The sequence below is a fragment of the Rhinoraja longicauda genome, chromosome 18 (assembly GCF_053455715.1).
Source record: "Rhinoraja longicauda isolate Sanriku21f chromosome 18, sRhiLon1.1, whole genome shotgun sequence".
Taxonomy (NCBI): Eukaryota; Metazoa; Chordata; class Chondrichthyes; order Rajiformes; family Arhynchobatidae; genus Rhinoraja; species Rhinoraja longicauda.
The window spans coordinates 40,093,241-40,118,849 of NC_135970.1; the positions used below are offsets into that span (position 1 = coordinate 40,093,241).

At 40.3% G+C, this 25,609-nt stretch overlaps 1 protein-coding gene across 2 annotated transcripts in view; it reads left to right on the plus strand.

The window, feature by feature from the left end:
- Positions 1–25,609, plus strand: part of cstf3 (cleavage stimulation factor, 3' pre-RNA, subunit 3) — an 80,858-nt gene that overhangs the window by 40,734 nt on the left and 14,515 nt on the right. Inside the window, exons 4-11 of one of the 2 annotated variants that reach the window (XM_078414870.1) lie at positions 19,928–19,960; positions 20,597–20,694; positions 20,820–20,886; positions 20,984–21,018; positions 21,139–21,265; positions 22,707–22,784; positions 23,164–23,326; positions 23,908–24,017. In XM_078414870.1, coding sequence (XP_078270996.1) covers positions 19,928–19,960; positions 20,597–20,694; positions 20,820–20,886; positions 20,984–21,018; positions 21,139–21,265; positions 22,707–22,784; positions 23,164–23,326; positions 23,908–24,017 — 711 coding nt within the window. The remainder of the gene's footprint in view (positions 1–19,927; positions 19,961–20,596; positions 20,695–20,819; positions 20,887–20,983; positions 21,019–21,138; positions 21,266–22,706; positions 22,785–23,163; positions 23,327–23,907; positions 24,018–25,609) is intronic. The other variant, XM_078414872.1, reaches the window with a different exon arrangement.

Sequence of the window (25,609 nt, forward strand, 5' to 3'; positions counted from 1 at the left end):
TGATGGTGCAGGACCAGTGATGTAATTCCAGATCAGGATAGTTCAAACCTAGAAAAGAAGCCAAAGGTAGTGGTTGTGTCATACACCAGCAGAGCTTGGACTTTGGTGCTAGTGTTTGGGAAAGGGGGCTGGAATAGTCTAGGTGAGTAACAATAGTGCATTTTGTAGATGCTATGCATTCAGACATTACTGGTGATGGAGAGAATGAACAGGTGTATCAGATGGACGGGCTAGGTGCCAATTGTCAGGCTGCTTTGTTGTGGATGATGATGTGCCTCTTGAGTTGTTGAAGCTGCTCTTCTAGTCAATTCCGCCATGCTTCTGACTTGTGCCTTGTACATGAAGGGAGGCCTTGGCATGTCATGAGATGAACTGCACACTGCATGATACGCAGCCTGTGACTAGTTCTTGTTCCCATGGTGTTTTTCTGTGACTGAACAAATTGAATTTCTGCCCATTGGTAATCCTCAGGATGTTGATCGTGGGGGATTAAATATCAAAGGTTGGAGATTGGACATTATCTAGTTGTAAATGGTAATTGCCCAGTACTTTTGTGGTGTGAATGGTGCTTGTCGTATGTATGTGTAGACATTTGTAGTGTTATATAATCATCAGGGAATATTCTCACTTCTGAACTTGCAATGCAAGAAAGATTACTGGTAATACAGCTGAAGATGGATGGGCCTAGGATACAAACATGACATAGAAAACATCGAAACATAGAAAATAGGTGCAGGAGTAGGCCATTCGGCTCTTCGAGCCTGCACCGCCATTCAATATGATCATGGCTGATCATCCAGTTCAGTAACCTGTACCTGCCTTCTCTCCATACCCCCTGATCCCTTTAGCCACAAGGGCCACATCTAACTCCCTCTTAAATATAGCCAATGAACTGGCCTTAACTACCTTCTGTGGCAGAGAATTCCACAGACTCACCACTCTCTGAGTGAAGAAATGTTTTCTCATCTCGGTCCTAAAAGACTTCCCCCTTATCCTTAAGCTGTGACCCCTGGTTCTGGACTTCCCCAACATCGGGAACAATCTTCCCGCATCTAGTCTCCAACCCCTTAAGAATTTTATATGTTTCTATAAGATCCCCCCTCAGTCTTCTAAATTCCAGCGAGTATAAGCCTAGTCTATCCAGACAAATTCCTATTGTGATGTTGTGGGTCTAGAATGATTGACCTTTCACAACCATAGTCCCGAAACGTCACGCATTCCTTCACTCCGGAGATGCTGCCTGTCCCACTGAGTTACTGCAGCATTTTGTGTGCACAACAATCAAAAGTGTTGAATTGCCGTCTGATGCCCTGGATGCCCTTTGACTTCACTCTTACTGGGTGTTCTTGATGTCACACTCAGGCAAATGCTGCCTTGATGTCAAAGGTAATCACTCATAGCTTGCCCCTGGTTTTTAACTCCTTGGTCCATGTTTGGACCTAGGTTTTGAGATCTGGAGCAATGTGGTTCTGTTCTGTGAAGTCTAAATTAAGGATTGGTGAATGGGTGATTGGTAGGTATGTTGCCTGATAGCACAGTTGATGATATTTATTTTCACAAAATGCTGGAGTAACTCAGCGGGTCAGGCAACATCTCAGGAGTGCAGGAATGGGTGACGTTTCGGGTCGAGACCCTTCTTCAGACCTGCTGAGTTACTCCAGCATTTTGTAAAAATAAATACCTTTGATTTGTACCAGCATCTGCAGTTATTTTCTTACACACACAGTTAATGATAATTCAAATCATCAATTTGATGATTGAGGGGTAGATTGTTTGGATGGTAATAAGTCTGCTTGCCTAGATGCCTGATTCCACGACTGTACCTGGCCTTCCATGTACTCTATACGGTATTGCACTGCTGGACCACCGTCCTTTATGCATCACAGAAGAAAATTAATGCACTGGAATATTTCCAATATTCTAAATTTATTGTCCAGAAGCTTTTGAAACTTTAGAAAATAAATATAATTTGACATTAAGTGGGATCATGAAAGCTTCTAATTCCTCATCTCTAATTTCCCAACCACATTACATTGAATAACGTGTCTACACGAGGGGTGATACACAATAACAAAATGCAATTCCACTGGAAATTCTTATTCCGGCATTGTTCACATTATCAAAGTTTGTTGTGAGATTAGTTTTAATGCTGCCTACACCAGAGTTAAGCATCTTTCAGTCCATTTTCTCCTTTCTGAATTATTTCTATATGCTCCTTCGCTGGTTCTGATGATGAGTCATTAACTTGACATGTTTCCTTCTCTGCCTTGCTGCATCCTGACCTGCTGGGTATTTCAAATATTTTCAGCTGTTTCCGATTTCCAGCATCTGTGTTGCAGTGGTGGTCTGGTGGGTACCATTGAGAATCTCATTTGGACCAACCACTTAAACTCTTTGCCTGCAAGGCAAGTGGCTGGTTATCCTGTGACATGTGGCTCACTAATGCCTTTCCACCATCTACAAGTCACATTAGGCGTATGACAAGACGATCTCCACTTGCCTGAGTGGAACTCCCACAGCACTGAAGCTTGTTGCCATCCAAGACAAAACAATTTATTTGTTACCTGATACACTATCCTAAACAATTGAGTGCCTCACCGGACAAGGGATGGTCAGATGCAGTGTGTCATCTATAACGTCTACTGCTCCAACAGCACCTCCCAAATAAACAACATCTACCACCAGGAGAGACAAGGGCAACAGGCACATGGGAACACTATTACATTCATGCTTCCCTCCAAGTTGCATTCCACCCTGACTTGGAAATAAATCACATTCCTTTATTGTCGCTGAATCTGAATCTCGGAAATCCCCAGCTGCACCACAGTCTTAAACAAAACACTGCAGCCGTTTAAGAGACAGCACCCTGCCATCTTCTTGTGGGCAAGTAGGGATGATCGATAAATGATAGCTTTGCCAGCAATGCCCAGACCACAATTGAATGAATTTTAAAAAGTGAGTTTTTGTCGTTTTGAGCTCTTCCAAATGCCAATGGTTTAACCAATCTTATTAATTGGCTTTGAGTCTTAACTTTCCTAGTTTACTCTGCTATGGATATCCCTAACTGAATAATGTATGAGGTTTGTTTGTAATTTAAAGGTGCTAAGTCCATGCAAATTATAGTTGACAATCTTTGCACCTTTCTAAGGGCCAAAAACGTGGCATTTCACAGTGCATTATTTTCATACACATGAGCATTATGTGAAATTTTAACGAAAATAAAGAGTAATTCAATGGAAAGTGTAATGATCGCTAAGTACTTTAATTGCTCTTAATTTGGCTTTGCATTACATTTCAGTAACAGGATATAAATATTTAATTTACTGCAACATCACGTAAGGTTCTTGATGTTCTGAACATAAACTATGACATGGCATTTTAAATTTAGAAAATATTAGAGACGTTAATAAATGTGACTACAACATTTAAATAATTCTGTCTCTTGTGTCTGCAGAGAGTGCAAGTAACATCAACATAAGAATTTATAATAGAGCTGATTACAAGAGTGTACAGACAAAATATATATTAATAGGCAAAATTATGCTAGTTTGGGGGGAGAAAGGCATTGATTCTGCCAATCAAGTGAAAATTATTAATCATGCTATTTCAGCTAAGCAATGACTAGATTTTTATAGTTTTTACAGAATATTTTAAAATAATTTCTGCTACTATATAATGTCCATAAGAGTCGAGGGTGTTTTATTTTGTATGTTCCAAAGCAGAACAATTAAATTCTAACTGCAGCAGCAGCAGGTTGTAAACACAGTATTCAATAGACAATATAACAAATAAACAAAAATATCCATTTAAAAAACCCCAATAAGGTGCCAAAACAAAACCAAGCCCAAAATCTCTAGTACAACCCAGGCAATTCGTAGTTCTAAGTTTAGTTAGCGTTCATGGTCAATAACCTGATAGTTGTTGGGGATAGTTCCTGAACCTGAACGTTACAGTTTTCAGACTCCTATACCTTCCTGATGGCAGGAGTGAAATGAGAGCATTGTCAGTGTGGTCTGGGTCCTTGATGAAGCTGCATGCTTTTTTTGATACAGCACGTCTTATAAATCCCTTTGATGGTATGGAGGTCTGTACGTGTGATGGACCGGGAATTGTTCGCCACTTTTTGTAATTTCCTTCATTTCTGGGCGTTTAAGTTGCCGAACCAGGCTGCGATGCAACCATATGTGCGCCTTAATGAAATATGACCTTTTAAATTTCAATCTAACAGTGGCCCTTGTCCTGTAATACTGTTGGAGAAGCCACCCAAGGGAATTGTAAACATTTTAGAAAATATTTGTATACAGCAATTCTCCTGTAGCTGTTGTGGTTAGTCAAAAAATATTGTGTAGTTTTGGGCTTTGACAGTTCTAGCCATAGCATGCTCAACAAAGTTACACTTCAACTTTCAGACCACAAGTCTAATTGTAATGGTAACTTTCCAACTTTTCCAGTGACTCCAATAGAACAGAACTCCCAGTCGTTTTTTCCAGTTTAATTGGCTGTTTATTGAAGTAGTTGTACAGACAAGGAGATTAACATACCAGGCTTTACTTATTTTGCATACAAGTCGTAGCTGGCTGCTCTGTCCCTGGTCTGGTCCCAGGTCTCAGGACTGTCCAGTCGTTGGTCTGTCTAGGTCTGTTCCCAGGTCTGGTGAGAACTGTATGCTCTCCCTCCCTGTGTCTGTCACTCTCTGTCCCTTATGCCCATATATATGCACCACCCTGTGCATCTAATGCCCCCAAGTGTATAAAATAATACGGCAAGATATATCTAGACACAATAATATAATATGTCAACAGTAGCTAGCCTAAACATAAATGGCTCCTTCACTAATAGTTATTATCATTAATACATTCTACTGACTTAACTTCGAATTCCTGTGAATGGCGAGTTTGGGTGGGCAGGGTTGCTAACAAACTTCTAAGAGATTTTGCAATAGCTATCTGCATTTGCCTTTGTTATTCCATGAAACTCGTGTGGTTTCAGAATCTTTCATGTGGGGGTGTCAGTGATTTCAGCTCTCCTCCATTGGCTGTGCTGGTTTCAACCTCCAAAGGAATCAAGAAATATCATACATTTTGATATAAATTCGAGCTTTCTGGAGGCATATGAATATGCAGATGCTGAAATCTGGAGCAAAAAAAAAACTTGGAGTAATTCAGGCAGCATCTTGTGGCTGGAAATGGATAGTTGATGTTTCAGGTCAAGACTCTATGGACTAGAGAGGATGAGTTAGCAACTGTCCGTTTCCCACCACAGATGCTGCCTAACCTGCTGAATTCTGCTATCACTTTTATTTTTACTATTAATAATCTAGCCATGTTGTGAAAATGTTACATTTTGGTGCATAAAGGCCAAATCTTTGTTAGACCTTAATGAAGCTATCTGGCCATTAAAAAAACCCTTTTTAATATGTATATTGTTGTCTCAAAAATATTTGAAATGCAGGTTACTTTAAAATAAAGTATTTACAAGCGCTATGATTTATCACTTTGGATATTGAATAAATGCTTTTCTCCATATTTAACATAGAGTTCTGCATAATTCGATTGAGAGAATTTTATTCACTGCATTCAAAGACTTACTTAAAAAAAACTTGTAGTTTTTGCATCGATATTAAAGTCAGGCAGATTTTAAAAAAATTTTGAGCATCACCATTCAGATTCATCTGCTCAAGGTATCTAACATATCTTTGTTAACTCCAGACAATTATTAAAAAATCTACTTCTGGCCAATATCCCTCACTCCTACTCTTAGTAAACTTGCGTTATTCCAAAATTGCTGAGCATGTCTAACTAAAAAGGTCTTTTTCACCTATCACTCCTGTACTTTCAGGCTTGTATCAGTTCCTGGTAAGCGTTGCTTTGTTTTAAATTATCACCTTGGTTTTTAAATCCTTTTATGGTCTTGTCTCTAATTGCTGATACCCTATAGCTCTCGGATACCATTGTTCTGCTATTTCTTGCCTCTTGCTGATTTGCAATTGCTCCTTTCTTTGCCCTGGTACCTTCAGCTACCAAACCTATAAACTACATTTTCTCCTTTTGAAGGCACTCCAACCGTTTGGACCTCTGATATAATATCCCTGAGATCCAGCACTGTTTTTTCAGTCTGTTAACACTCAAGTAAAGTAACACAGATGATTTACTTAGTGAAAATAAGCTGTGTACATTAAAGTTATTTATCTATTCCTACATTTCGTGATGCAATAAGGAATTACATTTATGCCACAAGTCTACTGGTCTATAATCCTATAAGGCTGCTAATATGAAAGATATTGCCAAATCATTATCAGATACCATACAATAAGGTATCTATTAGAAATTCCAAGCTTCTAGAGGACTGGAAGACTTAATGTGGGACTGTTTTTAAAGGTTGAAAGGGATAAAGAAGATTATTTTGGACTTGTCAATGTAACATCAGTGCTACAAATTGTTAGAAAATATTCTAAGTTACTAAATCATTGCTTAGAAAATCACAGGTTTTCAAGCATAACATGGATTTGTTAAGGGAAGCTCGAACAACAATTGATTATTTTGGGGAGCAAGTAAAAGGGGGCTGGAGGGCAATTTTGATGATCTCAGTAGGGCGGCACAGTGGCATAGAGGTAGAGCTACTGCCCTACAGCGCCAGAGACCCGTTTCAATACTGACTGCGGGTGCTTGTCTGTATGGAGTTTGTACATTCTCCCATGACCTGCGTGGGTTTTCTCCGAGATCTTTGGTCGTTGCCCCCACCGCCGCCCCCCCCCCCCCCCCCCCCCCCCCACTCCAAGGACGTATAGGTTCATTGGCTTGGTATAAAAATGTAAATTATCCCTAGTGTGTGTAGGATAGTGCTCGCGTGTGGGGATCACTGGTCGGTGCGGACTCGGTGGGCCAGAGGGCCTGTTTCCGCGCTGTATAAACTAGAGTCAGAGTTGTACAGCATGGAAACGGGCCTTTTGGCAAAACTCATCCATGTCAGTCAAAGCATCATCCTGAGCTAGTCCCTTTTGCCCACATTGGACCCATATTCCTCTTATACATGTACCTGTTCAAATATCTTTTAAACATTGTAATTATACCTGCCTCTACCAATTCCTCTGGATGCTTGTTCAATATGCCTATCACTCTCAATGTTAAAACCCCCTTTAAATCTGCCTTCTAGTTTTAACTATGAATAACTGGCAATCCATCTTAATCCACCAAATGAATTTAGAAATATCTATAATGTTAATCCTCAGGCACTTTGTTGCAAGGAAACAGTCCCAGCATATCTAGTCCCTATAATAATACCTAGTGCTCAATAAAATTCAAGGGGATCCAAGGGAAATTATTATATTGGGTCGTAAATTAGCTGAGTGACAAAAATGAAGACTGTTTACAGTACAAACCCACAAGGCCCAGGATAGGTTATTTCTGATTGTGGTATATGTCAAAGACATGGACAGAAATCAAGGTTCTAGGGTTGAGTAGTTTGCGGTGGGTATCATAAATTGGCAGTGTGGCTAATAGTAAGAAAGATAATTATAGACTGCAGAAAGATATCAGGTGGGCAAAAAAAGATATAGGAAAAAAACTGCGGCATTTTGTGTCTACCTTCAAAATAAAAGGTAACTGGAATCAATAGAAAGAAGTGAGATAGAGCAAGCAGAGAAGGGAAAATAGCAAGAGAAACATGATAGGGTAAAGAACTAGAGAAGCAAACAGAAGTCACTTGATAAATATACAAAGAGATTAACACTGGGGATCCAATATTGGCTGAAACGTAAAATTGAGATCAATAAGGCCATGCTAAAAATCTAGTTTGGCCACAGAGAGAGAATTTTGCACAGCTCTGGTCAGTATGTTACGGGGCAGATGTTGTAGCACTAAGCGCGTGCTGTGGTAGAGTGACCCACACTATGTGGTCAGGACTGTACAACCTACAAAGATTCTGTCCCAGTCCCACGACAAATGACAGCCGGTCTGGAATTCTCAAGCTTTTCCTAAGCATCAATGGACATTTACCTACAGCTTCTATGCAGCTCAGCCAGCAGCTCTTAAATTCAGCCCTTGCCCCAGCATTTTCATGGTGTGTTCGGGCTGACCTCTCCATTCACATAGCCATCAACTCCCCACCACCTCTCTGAACCATTCAGTTAGCTAGCAAAGCAGGTTCAGATTGGCATGGGTGCAAACTCTGCCCGGGGGGGGGGATCTGGGCAAGTAATCAAACATTAGGACTCACAGGGAGGCACCGGCAGGAGCTGTGGTCCAGAGATAGATGGAGGAAGGAATTGGAGCTGTTGGCTGAACATGAGACCCAGCGGAATTGAGTTTTGTCTGTAAAATTGGTTAGACCATGACACTTTTTGAAACTCCTCACATTTCACTTCACCATTTTGAAAACTTGGTCACCATTACTGGGGGGATATTGTGGATAGGAAGGGAGGGGGGTGGGAAATGTTAGTCATGTGTGACCTTGCCTCGGGCGGGGTGGTCTCCTTTGGAACAGGTGAACCTAATGTGAGATTTGTTCAGAGAATCCAAAACAGTAAATATGAACAAGAATGAAACATTTCCTCAGTGGATAGGTTACTAACTTGGGGAATTGAAATAAAGGTGTTTGGGAGAAGGGAGTTGAGGAAAATGTTTTCACTCAGTGGTGGGGAATTATTACCCATTGCTTGAAGGGATGGTATAGGCAAAAACCTTCATATTAAAATACTTAAATGACACTTGATACACAGATGTATGTATATAAGGCGTTAGATTATTTTTATAGCATAGACGTAATAGAATGAAAGGCCACCTGCAGTTGTTAATCACTGTTCTGTGTCTCAATCTTATTATATTCCAATTATCTGCTATCCATAGGCAAAAGTAAATGATTGAAACTTACGAAGCATGCTCCGTAAGCATGCTGTTCTTTTACAAAGCAGACACTGACTCATTTGCAGACAGAAAGTGGTTTCTATTGTGTGAGGCACCATGTTCAGGTGTTGTGAGCACTCTCACCGTGACGACATTTTATTGAAGAACTTTGCCAGCTTTTTCTTCTGTGTTGGAAATGTGGTCAAGTGGCTCCATTCGCTCAAGGCTGAGAGACGTGCTGTTCTCCATTGAAATGTTAGAACACCTGTTTCTGTAGGAGAATGTAAAATGTAAAAAACAAAATGCACAGGCATGATTTTGTAGAGCAGGATCAGTGTTCCTCAGCATCCTAGCCAATGTTTGTCTCTAATTCGCATCACTAAACTATCATCTATTCATGAATACATTAGTATGTGGGGGTACTTGCTGTGTGTAAATGAGCTGCACTATTTTCTGTGTAAGAAAATAACTGCAGATGCTGGTACAAATCGAAGGTATTTATTCACAAAATGCTGGAATAACTCAGCAGGTCAGGCAGCATCTCAGGAGAGAAGGAATGGGCGACGTTTCGGGTCGAGACCCTTCTTCAGACTGATGTCGGGGGTGGGACGAAGGAAGGATTTAGGTGGAGACAGGAAGATAGAGGGAGATCTGGGAAGGGGAGGGGAAGAGAGGGACAGAGGAACTATCTAAAGTTGGAGAAGTCAATGTTCATACCGCTGGGCTGCAAGCTGCCCAAGCGAAATATGAGGTGCCATTCCTCCAATTTCCGGTGGCACTGGAGGAGGCCCATGACAGAAAGGTCAGACTGGGAGTGGGAGGGGGAGTTGAAATGCTCAGCCACCGGGAGATCAGGTTGGTTAAGGCGGGCTGAGCGAAGGTGTTGAGCGAAACGATCGCCGAGCCTGCGTTTGGTTTCGCCGATGTAAAGAAGTTGACATCTAGAGCAGCGGATACAATAGATGAGGTTGGAGGAGGTGTAGGTGAACCTCTGTCTCACCTGGAAAGACTGGGTCCTTGGATGGAGTTGAGGGGGGAGGTAAAGGGACAGGTGTTGCATCTCGTGCGGTTGCAGGGGAAAATGCCCGGGGATGGGGTGGTTTGGGTAGGAAGGGACGAGTGGACCAGGGAGTTACGGAGGGAACGGTCTCTGCGGAACGCAGAAAGGGGAGGGGATGGGAAGATGTGGCCAGTGGTGGGGTCCCGTTGTAGGTGACGGAAATGTTGGTGGATGATTTGTTGGATACGCTGGCTGGTGGGGTGGAAGGTGAGAACGAGGGGGATTCTGTCCTTGTTACGAATGGGGGGAGGGGGAGCAAGAGCGGAGCTGCGGGATGTAGAAGAGACCCTAGTGAGCGCCTCATCTATAATGGAAGAGGGGATGCCCCGTTTCCTGAAGAATGAGGACATCTCTGATGCCCTAGTGTGAAACACCTCATCCCGGGCACAGATGCGGCGTAGACGGAGGAATTGGGAGTAGGGGATAGACTTTTTGCAGGAGGCAGGGTGGGATAGCTGTGTGAGTCAGTGGGTTTATAGTAGATGTCAGTCACTAGTCTGTCTACTGTGATGGAGACGTTGAGGTCCAGAAACGGGAGGGAGATGTCGGAGAAAGTTCAAGTAAAATAAGCACTATTTTCTTATGTTACAACAATGATTACACTTTTCAGAGTACTGATAGCCCATGAAGCACCGTTAGTGCTCCTAAGGTCATGAAAGATGCTATATGAAATAAGTTTGTTTTATATTTTTTCTTAAGTGAAATTTTCACAAATAATTATTTAATGAAATTGAGTAGGTGGAGTGGGTCATATTTGCAAAATGTTTGCTTCCTTGCATTGCTGTATATTTATTTGTAAACTGATAATGGACAGCAGATTTCACAAAATTGAGAGAGAAACCATCCTAAGCTGGACTACTCTGATATACTCTGACCTGTATTCATCCTGACATACTTTGAACTTGAAGGTATTTATTCACAAAATGCTGGAGTAACTCAGCAGGTCAGGCAGCATCTCAGGAGAGAAGGAATGGGTGACGTTTCGGGTCGAGACCCTTCTTCAGACCCGAAACGTCACCCATTCCTTCTCTCCTGAGATGCTGCCTGACCTGCTGAGTTACTCCAGCATTTTGTGAATAAATACCTTCGATTTGTACCAGCATCTGCAGTTATCTTCTTATAATACTTTGAACTTGACTGCTTTGGACTGTTAAACCTGATGACTTACTAAATATGGAATTAAATGAAGCAGTGTGTGCGGGTACATTGAAGATCTCACATCCAAATGCAAAATGCCACAGTAGTGGTTTAACTTTTTCTCACATCTGAAGATTAAAATGTGAAACAAAATGAAATAGAAAACAACAACTCTCAACATGAAGGGAGACGGTTAAAGCACTGAGATCCAACTTGATGGACAACAAGAAATGTTAAGCAATAAGCTTTTCACACTGACGTAATGCAAAAAAACAAGAACACACATTTTTTTGAAAACCTGTGGGAAAGGGAAGGCTGTAAAATTAAAGAAACTGGGGGAAAAAAGGACTGCAAATGTGGGATATCCAGAAAGAAAAGAACCATTGAAGAAAGAAATATCCATGGATCTTTGTGAACCCTCTTCTCGCTTTATTTCCATACCTGGAACATCCAAAAAAAAGTCTATTGATCCCCAGGGTCATAAAATTGTTACATCACAGGAGGAAACCCTTTTTGCCTAATTCCTTTTATCCTATTTTTTGCCGACCAACAAGTTATTCTTATTTTTTTCAGTTTCAGTTTAGTTTATTGTCATGTGTATCGAGGTACAGTGAAAAGTTTTTTGTTGCGTGCTAACCATTCAGCAGAGAGACAAAACATTATCACAATCATGTGTGGATACATGATAATAGAATAACGTTTAGTGCAAGGTAAAGCCAGCAAGTCTGATCAAGGATGGTCTGAAGGGCATCAAAGAGGTAGATAGTTCAGCATTAGTCTTGGGATGATTCAGTTGCCTGATAACAGCTGGCTGTCTCATAGTGGCTGTACTTTTTCCTTTGAAAGTTATGTTTGAATCAATTTCACTGCCCACTTGCAAGCAAGTTTCAGGTTGCAACCAATTTCAGCATAATAGTATTTTTCCTCCCTGTGCCATGTGTCTGTTTCAACATCCCATTAAATCTATATGCACCAGTCCTGTGATCGTCTGCTAATGGGAACCACTTCACTCTAGTTAACATTTCTAAACTAGTCATAATCTTGAACATCTGTGTCTATTCTCTCGACATTCTTTGCCTCAAGTAGAACAATTGGGTCCTCTCCGATCTGAACCGGTAGCTGAAATTCCTAATTTATGGAACCATCGTGTGTATCTTCTGGGATACCTCTCTAGAATCTTTACATATAAAGTATAACGCATGGAAACAGGCCATTTGGCCCACCAGATCAATTCTGACCACTGGGCAACTACCCCTCAAAGGTGTGGTGACTGGAATTGATGCTCGGCACCAGGCGGCCTATTACTTTCAAATGTAAATCTGCACACATCCTATTCGTATTCTTATTGCATCTGACAAACGGGAAGGCCCTTTAGCCTATTGAGTCTATGCCAAGTCACAGAGCAATCTCTTCCAATTGTTTCCTGTTCAACTGCTGACCCTGGTCTCCTTGATTCACCTACTTTTGAGAAACACCATATGTAATTTACAATGGCCATTTAACCTACCAACCAGCACATCTTGGAATATGGAAGGAAACCGGAGCATGGGGGGGGAAACACATGCACTCACAGGAAGACCATGCAAATTCCACACAGAGCACCCAAGGTCAGAATCAAATCCAGGTCTTTGGATTTGTGAGTCAGCATTAGTCAATGCACCACTTTACTGCTTTCTTTTCTTGCAAGTTCTTTAAAACTAACCAACTTCTACTTATACATACATTTGTAAACTACAAGAACTCACTCCTAAAGTAACCTCGTGTACCATGGGGATTTTTGAAGAATTTCCTTCATGAAAAACAATGAACAAATTACTTTTGAATCTTAAGGATGTAGTTGGATGTTGAAGGAGAAAGAAAAGCATTGGGATAATTATCAGCATCGTTTACTTTAACTCTCATGAGGGAGAATGTAATATTCCAATCTCAAAGGACAATAATGGAAAAGATAACCTATCTGTGACTGCTCCCTCTAGCTGCTGGCGATATCAAAATATAGAAGTTGCCTGCCTTAGTTTTCACAAGCAAATGGCTGTTAAGTTCAGTGGACAGTAAAACAGTCATTCTCGTACTTGACAAGTAATTTCCAGGCTGGACACGTTACAGGGACATGAATTCAACTTTCAACACAGTAGCCAATGAGCGTGAATTCAGAGAAGGAAATAATATGTATTAATAGGTTTGCGTCAATAATGATATCACAACCATGAAGCAGTCAGATTGTCACAAAGACCCACCTGAAAAACCTGTCATCCTTATCCTGTCTGGCTTATGAATGATTCCAGACCTAAAGCAATGTAGTTAAGCCTTAACTGCCCTCTGACATAGTCTACTAACCCATGTATTTGAAGGACAAAACACAAAGTGCTAGAGAAGCTCAGCGGGTCTGGGCAGGGAATGGACAGGTGACGTTTCAGATCAGGGCCCTACTTCAGAATGGAGAGGGGTCCTGACCCGAGATGTGGCCTGTCCATTCCCTCTCCAGATGCTGCCTGACCTGCTGGGTTCCTCTAGCTTTTTGTGTTTTGCTCAAGATTCCAGCAACTGCAATTTCTTGTGTCTCCATTTTAAAGAAACTGGGCACTAAGTGTTTCAATCTACCACTAAATGTTGGCCAGTGCCATACACCTACCACCAATGAATGAATATAAAGCCTAAAAAGCTTTGTTACCTTGTACGTAGGTTAATCAATGATGACGCGTGGAGACTTGAGGGTAAAAGTCATTTGAGACATTGGACGTAACCTTCCTTGATAGGTGCATTGGGAAATTAACTCACTCAAGGGTTAATCTTTGGAATCCCGATTTGTACCAGCATCTGCAGTTATTTTCTTATATTATACCTTAAGTTACGAAATATCCGAGGAATAAAAATGAAAACAAAGCCAAATTCACTGATTGCCTTCCGGGCGGCAGTGTTCCCACCGGATTCATGTTGATTTGTACGATGGATAGTTGACATGAGTAAAGACACTATCCCAGTATCCTTCTACAAGTGTGCCTGGTTTTCCAGGGTAAATGTTTGGAATAAATCCCATCCAGGTTGCTAATATAATGACATAGCCAGGGTGGTGAAGAACTTTTCTGGTAATTCTTTGGTAGTCACTGATGTTCAAATCGGTACTACTAAGATGATTCTTCAACCCCATGTGTCTGTAAAGGTAAATTCAATGGAGTAGTCATCATGTACAGTACAGTAGCCATCATGACCCAAATGATGACTACTGTACTATATCTGTAATGAATGGACTTGTGGTAAACATGAGCTGTTTATAAAGCAGCGATCTCTTCTCGGCTTGTGTGTGGAGAGTTTCTTACTCATTGGGGTTTACCGCTGAGTATGTGGAAGTAAAATACTGGAGAAGGTGCTTAACATATGATGGCTATTATGTGAATAGATCATGCAAATTTCAGCCACAAGTATCTTATTTACAGATCTTGCACACGCACAGCTCATTTCATTCTTTAAAGTTTAATTCACAAGAAGCTGTGGACTATTCAGCATAAAGGTGCAGCTGGTAGAGCTTCTGCCTCAGCCCCAGAGACCTGGGTTTGTTCCTGACCTCGAGTGTTGTCTATATGGAGTTTTGCATATTGGCTCTGTGACTGCATGGGTTTCCTCCGACATCCCAAAGATGCACTGGTTTGTAGGTTAATTGGCCTTCATAGTGTGTGAGGCGTAGATTGGAAAGCAGGACAACATCAAACTAGAGTGTACAGGTTGGTGTGGACTCAGTAGGGCAAAGGGCATTTTCTATGTGGTATATTTCAATTAATCAGTGAAAGTCAATGAAAATATGGATAAAACTTATAAGGATCTGGTCCTAGTTTGCACAAGATAAGCAGAGGATTGGGCACAAAGATTATTGCATCAAAAATAGTACATCAGATGATCTGGTTACTAACATGAATGAGCATTCAATCCTTGGCATTGCATTGGGATTACAGCATAATCTGTTGACTAAAGGGTATGTTGAAATAGATTCTGTTGTATTTATTGGACTGGAGTAAATATTCACTAAACATTATGCTCAATATTGGCATTAAATGAATTTCTTATTTCAGAGTTTCATTACGCAGTTAAAAGAACTGAAGAAGTAATAGTAGTAAGCTAAGTTTATGATCACCCATAAACCGAGTTGGTCGACTCTATGGTAGAGATTTTGGGTGATCCCTAGAAGTGATGTATGTTGGGATGAAGATGGGCTCCTGGTCACCGGTTTTAAAATGTCATTAACAGAATCCAATTTGCAATTTGTATGGTCCCATGACTCAAGAATGGTCAGAAGATAAAAAATGCTTATTTTGAGAGAATATGTTGTAGCTCAATTTTTAAAAACTCAACCATGATATCTCCAATGCGATATCTCCAAAACCAACAGGCAATTAACATTTTGAGGCAGAAACATTGAGATAGTCTCTTACCTATGGTTTATGTGCAGAGCAAGCTTTCTACATGTAGAGATGTGCGATTACTTATTTACATGGCCTTGATAAATGGCTTACATGGCTCTGATTGTTTTCAAATCCATGTTCTCCATTATGCCTCTATCATATCCTCCAGACCAATATGTATAGTTAGACAGATAGACAGTATGAATATTGACTTCTCTAACTTCAAGTAACTCTTGCCTTCCCTATCTCTCCATCCCTTCCCAGTTCTCTGACTAGTCTGACTGTCCTTGTTTATATTTTATCTCTGTTTGCTTTGTTAGTTACCTTCTCCTAGCTAACATGATCTATTCTACATTTTCCAAGATTTCCATCCGCTTTTCTCATTTTCACACCTTGCACTTCTTTATCTCCCTCTCCCCAGACTCAGTCTGAAGGGTCTCGACCCGAAACGTCACACATTCCTTCTATCCAGAGAAGCTGCCTGTCCCGCTGAGTTACTCTAGCATTTTGTGTTTATCTTCGGTTTAGACCAGCATCTGCAGTTCCTTCCTACAATAATATGTACAGTTAACTGGAGACACAAGAAACTGCAGATTCTGGAATCTTGAGCAAAACACAAAGAGCTTGAGGAATTTAACGGATCAGACAGCATTTGGAGAGGGAATGGATAGGTGACGTTTCATGTCAGGATCCTTCAGGCTGATTCCTGACCCAAAATGTTGCCAGCTCATTCCCTCCCCATTTGCTGCCTGACCTGCTGAGTTCCTCCAGCACTTTGTACTTTGCTCAAGTCTAGTTAACATCAGATAAAATCTTCAAATTCTGTTATGATCCGCAAAAGGAGGTAAAACAGATGACATCTGCCAGTAAACATATTAAAAGACCTACAGTAAAACAAAGTATATAGTTAATTATTCTTTAAAAAAATCTCTTTACACCATGAATGTCATAGAAAAGTTCAGGAGACCAAAAGGTTTTGAGAAGAGAAAATTATTAGTGGCGATGTTTGTGTACAGTGCTATATAGAGCAGGAGAAATGTTTTACAGACAACGTAAAATCTTTGCAGAATTTCAACTCTAAGCAGTTACATTGAATTGAATTGTACAATTGAATAGAATTGAATAAATTTTATTAGCCAAGTCTGTATACATACAAGGAATTTGCCTTGGTGCATTGCTCGCAAGTAACAATATGACATACAGTAAACAATTAAGAATAAAACATTAAGAATAAAACATTATAGTTTATATGTAACCTAATTGGAATTTTAAGGCCACAAGCAGCATTTAAGGATTTGCGCATTCTGATCACATTGGAAGCTAATTGTTCTGGGGAGAACCCAGTGCGAAATGCCTCTAGTCATTGAAAAGTATTTTCTGTTAGTAGAAAAATGATTGGCTTTCTTTTAATTTTAGTCAAGTTTTTTTTAAAAGTCAGACATTTTTTAATGTGATCAGAGTTTGTAATTATGTGCCTTCTATAATAAATTTCCATATGCTTATTTTATAATTGGAACTGCATAATTTAATTTGTTGCAGTGCCTTTAAGTGGCACTGCAACATCTAGGATGGGTTTACATCTCCCAATTCCTTGGTCTACAATACCGAGAAACTTCTTGCCTTCCCTAAAGGTCGGTATGAATGCGATGAGCCAGAAGGCGCCATTCAGTTCTGTATAACCCTATGATTCTCAATTAACTCGCATCTTTGGGTTTCATGGCATCTATAAAGCAAAGTTAACATTACTGTCAATGCCCATTTATCCAAATGAATGATTGTCATAGTAAACTGTTTGATCTATTTGACACCTTCACCCCCATCCCGTCCTTCAAGGGAAATGAAAGCCATCGGACTGATTTATCTTTTAATTTAAAAGCAGGATGCATTTTCATCCTGGATGATATCGGAAGAAGCAACAGGAATCATTACCTGGATTTTATTTTAAGAAGTGGTCAGCTGAACATTTGAGATTCAGGCATTCATAAATGGAAACATTGGGAAGTTGAACCTGTTTAAAAGTTGTGTAGAACACAGCTGAAGGGCTGCATTCAAGTTTTGGTCACCAGATTCCAAAAAGATTGTGAAAGTCCCAGAAAGAGCACAGAAATTATTTACTGGAATGGTTCCAGTTGGGGGATTTAAACGGATCCTATTGCAATCAGATCACAATTGTTGGAGCAGTTTTCCTTCAGCCCAACCTTACCAGACCTCCCCGGTAGCACGCACATCGGGACAGAGGTTTCAATGAGAAATGTACATTACTGGTGTGAACTTCATGGCATGTACCAGAACATGTGAATACAATACTGATGTCCTGACGTTCTTTTAATGCATTCTTGCATTTAGATATAAATAATTGTTATTTTTCAAACTGCTTTGATGCAAGATAATGGATAAGCCAGGGATCTACAGGCTGGTTAGCCTTACATCAGTGGCGGGAAAGCTATTGGAAGGGATTCTGAGGGACAGGATTTATTTGTAGTTGGAAAAGCAAAGAGTGTTTCGGAACAGTAAACACATTGGGCATCATGCCTGAAAATGTGACCTAGTTTTTTGAAGAGGTGTCCAGGAGGATTGACGGCAGGGTGGCTGACATTGTCCAACGTGAACTTTAGCAAGGCTTTGCACGAGGTTCGCACGCTAGGCTAGTCCAAAAGCTTAGAATGCGTGGTATTCAGGATGAGATAGCACATTGGATACAAAATTGGCTTGGTGAAAGGTGACATTTTCACAGTGGAGGCCTGTGACCGGCGGTGTGCTGCAGTGATCAGTGTCCTTTGTTGGTCAAATATATCATTAATGATTTGGATGAAATCGGCGGTGGCATAATTAGTAAATTTGCTGATGATACCAAAATTTTAAGTATGGTGGACTGTGAAGAAGGTTGCCTAAGGTTACAACAGGAGATGGATCAACTGGGAAAGTGGGCAAGGGAATGGTAGATTTAATTCAACTCAAACAATTGTTGGAAGTTAAACCAGGGCACAACATACATTCTAATTGGCCGGGCACTGGAGAGTGTTGTTGAACAGAAAGACTTTTTCAGTCAGAGAGTTGTGAATCTGTGGAATTCTCTGCCTCAGAAGGCAGGGGAGGCCAATTCTCTGAATGCATTCAAGAGAGAGCTAGATAGAGCTCTTAAGGATAGCGGAGTCAGGGGGTATGGGGAGAAGGCAGGAACGGGGTACTGATTGAGAATGATCAGCCATGATCACATCGAATGGCGGTGCTGGCTCGAAGGGCCGAATGGCCTACTCCTGCACCTATTGTCTATTACAAGTCGATATTTCCCTGAAAATGGTACACGGGTAGAAGGGTGGTGAAGAAAACTTATGGTGTACTTGCCTTCATCAGTTGAGGCATTGACTATAAGAGTTGGGATGTCCCACTGTAGTTGCACAGAACATTGTTTAGGCCACACTTGGAGTTTTGTGTACAATTCTAGGGGAAGGATGTGATTAAGCCAGAAAAGCTTCACGTGGATGTTGCCCGGATTGGCAGGCATGGGTAATCTGGAGAGTTTGAATAGGCTGCGTTAGACCATAGACAATGGAAAATAGATGCAGGAGTAGACCATTCGGCCCTTCGAGCCAGCACCACCATTCACTGTGATCATGGCTGATCATCTACAATCAGTACCCTGTTCTTGCCTTCTCCCCATATCCCTTGACTCCGCTATCTTTAAGAGCTCTATCTAACTCTCTTGAAAGCACCGAGAGAGTCGGCCTCCACTGCCTTCTGAGGCAGAGAATTCCACAGATTCACAACTCAACTCGCTGCGTTTGGCTTTCATGGAACAGAAGAGGTTGAGATGTGATAGAGGTATGTGAGGCATAGATAGGGTGGATAGCCAGTGTCCGTTTCCCATGGTAGGGGGTCTAAAACTGGAGGGTATCGGTTTACGGTAAGGCAAGAGTCTTAAGGTGGATCTGAGGAATACATTTTGCACATGAAGAGTAGTTGGTATCTGGACTGAGCCACCAGAAACAGCACAACGTTTCAGTTTCATCTGAACAGGTACTTGAATGAGCAGGAATCTAAGGGTTATGCAATTAAAGCAGGCAAGTGGGATTAGTGTAGGTAGGTATAGATCTGGTGGGTTGAAGGACCTGTTTCTATTTTGTACAACTATAACTATTAAACAAGTTAAACAATGTAAATTTTGAACCAGTGTTAGAAAGTGCTTTTTTTTCCTCTTTCAATCACTTTATTTCATCTTTGTATCTTTTTTTATTTTATTGCTTTGTTCATTTTCATCATTTCCTTTGTATTTTCTCTATCTGTCTGTTAAACTTTTTTATTAAGGTGCATTGGAGAATAAACAAACTTTTCATCCTTACTATTGGATGAATAATGATGCCAAATAATTCACTATCACTGTCGATCACATTCATTTGAGTCAGTGACATGGATGTATTATGGAACTTGGACTGCTCTCTTTAAGAGAGCGTACTTACGGAAAATTTAATAAGTGAATCTCTTTATTTTTGCTACAGATAAAGGCAAAGAACTATGACAAAGTTGAAAAGGTAAACTAAACAGTCTCAGTTTTAATCACGCTACAGTGGAACAAGCCATACCTAAATAATGGTTAGTTAGTCTGTCAGTGAAAGATAACATGTTAGTTTAATAATTTAGATTTTACACCTTGACAAACACCATATTTGTTTTTTACTGTATGAATTATGTTTATGTAGATTAATAACTGGCTTCTATAATCAAGTGACCAGTTGTAACACAGTAGCTATCCTCCACACCATCAGCACAAGACCAAACTGACTACATTAATAAGCATAACCATGAATGTAAGATGAATGTTCTTAGAGCAATTTGTTCTTAGAGAAATGTGAAGGATGGAGGAAGTTTGATTGTACTGTAAGCACTGGAATGAACTGACTGGGCCAAATGCCCTGTTTATGTTTTATATTCTATGAATCAGTGCATAGATCTCTGCTTATTTTCCAATCTTTTCCCCAGTAGAGTCGGGCTTTTAACCAAGAATATAGCCTAGCAAGATTCATACTATAAATAGAGTTGTGATGTAAAGAGACCTGGCAACAGTGCCTCTTTTCCAGGGAATAATCTGTGGAGGATCTAAAGAACAGGAAGAAATATGTCTTTAAAATGTTCATTATTCAGAAATCACTTTTTTTTGTTCTTTTCAGTTATTTCAGAGATGTCTAATGAAGGTTTTGCATATTGATCTATGGAAATGTTATTTGGCCTATGTACGGGAGACTAAAGGCAAGCTTCCTAGTTACAAGTAAGAAGTGAAGTATTCTAAAGCATTAATGAACTGGTGTAACTTTTGTTTAATTTTAATATTTTAGCAATTTTATTTCAGATGTCAAATAATGTTCTGTAACAGCTTTATCAATTCTCTTGCAGAGAGAAGATGGCTCAAGCTTATGATTTTGCCTTGGATAAAATTGGCATGGAGATTATGTCTTACCAAGTAATTCTTTTTACTTCTGTAACTTTATAAAAAAAAATGTTTTAAATTATTGTGAACTGGAAGTGCAACAATTTTAATTATAAAAAATCTTTTGCAGATATGGGTTGATTACATTAACTTTTTGAAAGGAGTGTAAGTAACAAATATTATTCTTCATTTATTCTGATTTTTATTTTATATATTATTATATTATAGAGAGAAAGATCTAAAAGTTGTGCTCACTCTAACATGCTTCCACATGACCTCTCACAGGGAAGCTGTGGGATCCTATGCAGAGAACCAAAGGATAACAGCAGTTCGTCGGGTGTATCAGCGAGGCTGTGTCAATCCTATGATAAATATTGAGCAGTTATGGCGAGATTATAACAAATATGAAGAGGTAAAATCTTTAGTCACAGATAATATTCTGAAGAGAATGAAGGATAAGGTTTACTGCTACTTATAACTTATTTGGGCAAGAGCATTTTTTTTGTTTCCTCCCATCAAGTCATGCTGGTGCTTTCAAAGAGCAAACCTGTTTATCCCGGGCTCTTGGTCTTCCCTCACTTTTATGTATTATTTTTCCTTTTTCTGAGTGATGTTACTAAAGAAGAATTAATATAAGTAAACAAAATGTCTCCCATCATTTTTTTTTAAAAAGCAGGAGTCCGCCTAGAATATATTGATTCGTCGTTAAGATTGTTAAAGGGAGTAACATGTTTCTACAAGTTTTTTGTTCATTTTCCCAATTGTAGATTTGATTTTAACATAATGCAGTCAGTTACAATGCTGACAAATGCCTTAAATGATTTACTTATATTTGTTCAACTACCCTTGAAATGTCATTGTAAAGGGGAATGATTCTGGATTGTCTGACTTTTTCCATTTGAACATGGAACATTTAGCAGCACAGAAACAGGCTCTTTGGCCCACAATGACTGCCCCAAACAGAATGTCCAGTTAAACTAATCTCCTCTGCCTGCGCTTAATTCATATCCCTCCGTTCCCTGCCTATCTAAAAACCTCTTCAGCACTACCATTATATCTGTCTTTGCCAAATTCCCTGGTAGGATGATCCAGGCACCCACCATTTGGCCTCCAAAAATACTTTAAACTTTGCCTCTTTCACCTTAAAGCTATGCCCTCTAGTCCTTGACATTTCCACCCTGGAAGAAAAAAAGATTCTGACTGTCTACTCTATGCCTCTCATAATCTTATATACTTTGATCAAGTCTTTTCTCAACCTCTGACGTTCCAGAGAAAACAATCAAACTTTGTTGAATCTTTCTTTGTAAATAATACCCTCTAATGCAGGTAACGTTCTGGTAGACCTCTTCTTCACCCTCTCCAAAGTCTCCTCATCCTTCCCGTAACGGGGTGACCAGAACTGCGCACAATACTCCAAATGCGGCCTGACCACAAAGTCGAAATGCTGTACCAATTACATTTAGTAATGATAAAAAATGTCCAGCTCCTATCTGTCCACTTCCACTAGGTGAATGTTTGCAGGATTCCCCAAATTATTTGCACTGTTTTAAATGGAAGAGATTGACATAAAGAAAATAGCTCGTGTTAATACTTAGTTAAATAAAATATTTTACATTACATCATATTTGAAACATTATATTAAAGGAAATTGTTTTAATAAAGGAGTCATTGTATTACATAAGCTTGCAGCCTCCATAATAATGATTTGTTGCACAGTGATAACAGGAGGCTGCAGAACGTGGCAGTTAGCTTGGAAATTTGGTCGGGTAAAAGTCCCGTGTGATATTGAAGTATGATTTTAGATATGAAGTGTGAATGATGAAAGTAAAGAGTTTTTCTTCCTTCCACAACAGAGCATTAACATCCACCTTGCCAAGAAAATGATTGAAGATCGGAGTAGGGATTACATGAATGCTCGCAGAGTTGCAAAGGTAAGTATCCTCATCTCACTTTGTGCAAACGGAGTCGACTTTAAAATGCAAGGGTCTTGTTTTTATCTGTGCTGACACGATGGCGTTGCTGCCTTACTGCGCTAGAGACCCGGGTTTGATCCTGACTAAGGGTGCTTGTCTGTACGGAGTTTGTACGTTCTCCCCATGACTTGCGTGGGTTTTCTCCAGGATCTCCGGTTTCCCACGCTCCAAAGACATACAGGTTTGTAGATTAATTGGCTTGGGTATGATTGTCCCCAGTAAGATAGCGTTAGAGTGCGGGGATCGCTGGGCCGAAGGGCCTGTTTCCACGCTGTATCTCTAAACTAAAATAAACTGTGCATCAGAACAATGAACTACTTACTTGCCTTGCCTGCAGGAATATGAGACGGTCATGAAAGGTCTGGACCGGAATGCACCATCAGTCCCACCACAGAACAGCCCTCAGGAAGCACAGCAGGTGGAGATGTGGAAGAAGTATATCCAGTGGGAAAAAAGTAACCCACTTCGCACAGAAGACCAAACACTAATCACAAAACGAGGTGAGGCTAATTAACAGCCAGTGCTGAAGTGTTCATAGAAAATATATTTGTGTTGTGCAAAAGCATTCCAAAAAGAGATTAACTGCTTGTTCCAGTAATTGCCATCAGAAGGATTTTGCTGTACATAAAACAGCTAATGATCACTGCACTTAACTTTGTAATTCATTCTCTAAACTTTTCTTGTTCTATCTTCCTTGAAGTTGCTTGAAACCCACCTGAGCTTTTGGTTATCTGTCCAAATATGGATTTAATTCAGCCACCCTTTGTTTTGGTTTAAGGTCATAACGCTTCCTTGAAACATCTCGGGATGTTTTATTGCACCAAATAGCTTATGCAAGGTATTGTTATGTTTTGAGAGCATTCAATTGTATATAAAGCAGTGTGGAATTTCTTAGAAAGACATAACAAGGAGCTATATAAATTGGATATTCTTCGAATTTAGAGTTGGCAAGAGTTCTTTTCTTTAATAATAATTTCTGGAAATAACAGACATTTGTAAATGCTTGCATGTTAGCTAATGTCTCTTTGTGAAATGTAACCACATTATTGGAGTCTAAACAAGTGCACGTGTCTTCTTGTAGTTATGTTTGCCTACGAGCAATGTCTTCTGGTCTTGGGGCATCATCCTGACATCTGGTATGAAGCTGGACAGTATTTGGAGCAATCCAGCAAGCTGCTTGCAGAAAAGGGGGTAAGAAATCCATGACTATCAGCAGATCTTGTACGTATGATTAAAGCAATTTTTATAAGGAGATGCAACACATTTTGTACAGTTACAAAGCACACCAACCATAATTACTAGTTGAATTACTAGTTCTATTTTAATGGGTTTTTCTCGGAGAATCCCTGTAGAAATAATTATAAATTGATTTATAGAACTGGGCCATTTAGAACTGAGATGAGGAAAAACCTTTTCAGTCAGAGAGTTGTGAATCTGTGGAATTCACTGCCTCAGAAGGCAGTGGAGGCCAATTCTCTGAATGCATTCAAGAGAGAGCTAGATAGAGCTCTTAAGGATAGCGGAGTCAGGGGGTATGGGGAGAAGGCAGGAACGGGGTACTGATTGAGAATGATCAGCCATGATCACATTGAATGGCGGTGCTGGCTCGAAGGGGCGAATGGCCTCCTCCTGCACCTATTGTCTATTGGTTAAGATATCTCCTGGGGCCATCAATTATTAACCTCCAGGCCCTTTAACATGATAATAAAAGAATATTTACCATTCTCTGTGGTCCACATGTTGGGAGGCAAGTGTGTTGATAGCTTACTGCGACCAATAATAGAGAACCTCCTCGGCAACTATTGTGCAAGTTAGTTTGTGCTTAGCACCTTCGTTTCAAAGTCGTTCCCTTAATTCTGCCTTATTCTATAACTGGCCTCTAAAGCTCTTCCTTTCCCAAAGAACTGTTTGTTGGCATCCACCCCTTTGGTACCTGCTTCTTTCTGAGCCTCCTTTTCCTCCCTTCCCACTGATTTTCATTTACAGTTCTATCTTCTCCAATGGTTTTGGACCAGTACAGATCAGCCATGATCACATTGAATGGCGGTGCTGGCTCGAAGGGCCGAATGGCCTACTCCTGCACCTATTGTCTGTTGTCTATTGTCTACAGTAATACCCGCTTCTATGTTGTTGCTGCCATAACAGTGGGCAGTATAACTGGGTTTGTTTCCATTGATCTCCCCCTTTCTCTGCAGCCTCCTACAACTCTTCCCATTTTTGTTCCTTGCCTATCCACCTATCCCTTGCCTCACTGTTGTCGTGCTTTCATCTGCCTAGTCCTTGGACTCTGGAATGCCCGCTGTCACTTTTCTGCAATAGACTTGTTAAAGCCTTCTTGCCATGTGTTTTAGGATCCCCTTGTGTGAACTGGTGTCTAATTTTATTTAGTTATGTTGCTGGGAAGCAGCTTCAGAGATTTAACTACACAAAGGCTGTAGTCCTTTGTTATTAAGGTAAACTTATGTGGCATAGTGATTTATGATGTGCCATAAACAGAGTTTATTTTTTCACAACTCTAGCAAAAACCCCACAATGGCATTTCCCTGGTGAGTTCTTGGTATTCGTTCATAGCTGTAAAAGAGGTCTATTGTGTCAGTGCAGATTGCTTTGAAGAATAAACAGACACAAAATGTGCCTGAAGAAGGGTCTCGACCCGAAACATCACCCATTCCTTATATCCAGAGATGCTGCCTGTCCCGCTGAGTTACTCCAGCATTATGTGTCTATCTTCGGTGTGAACTAGCATCTGCAGTTCCTTCCTACACATTAATTTAAAGAATGTT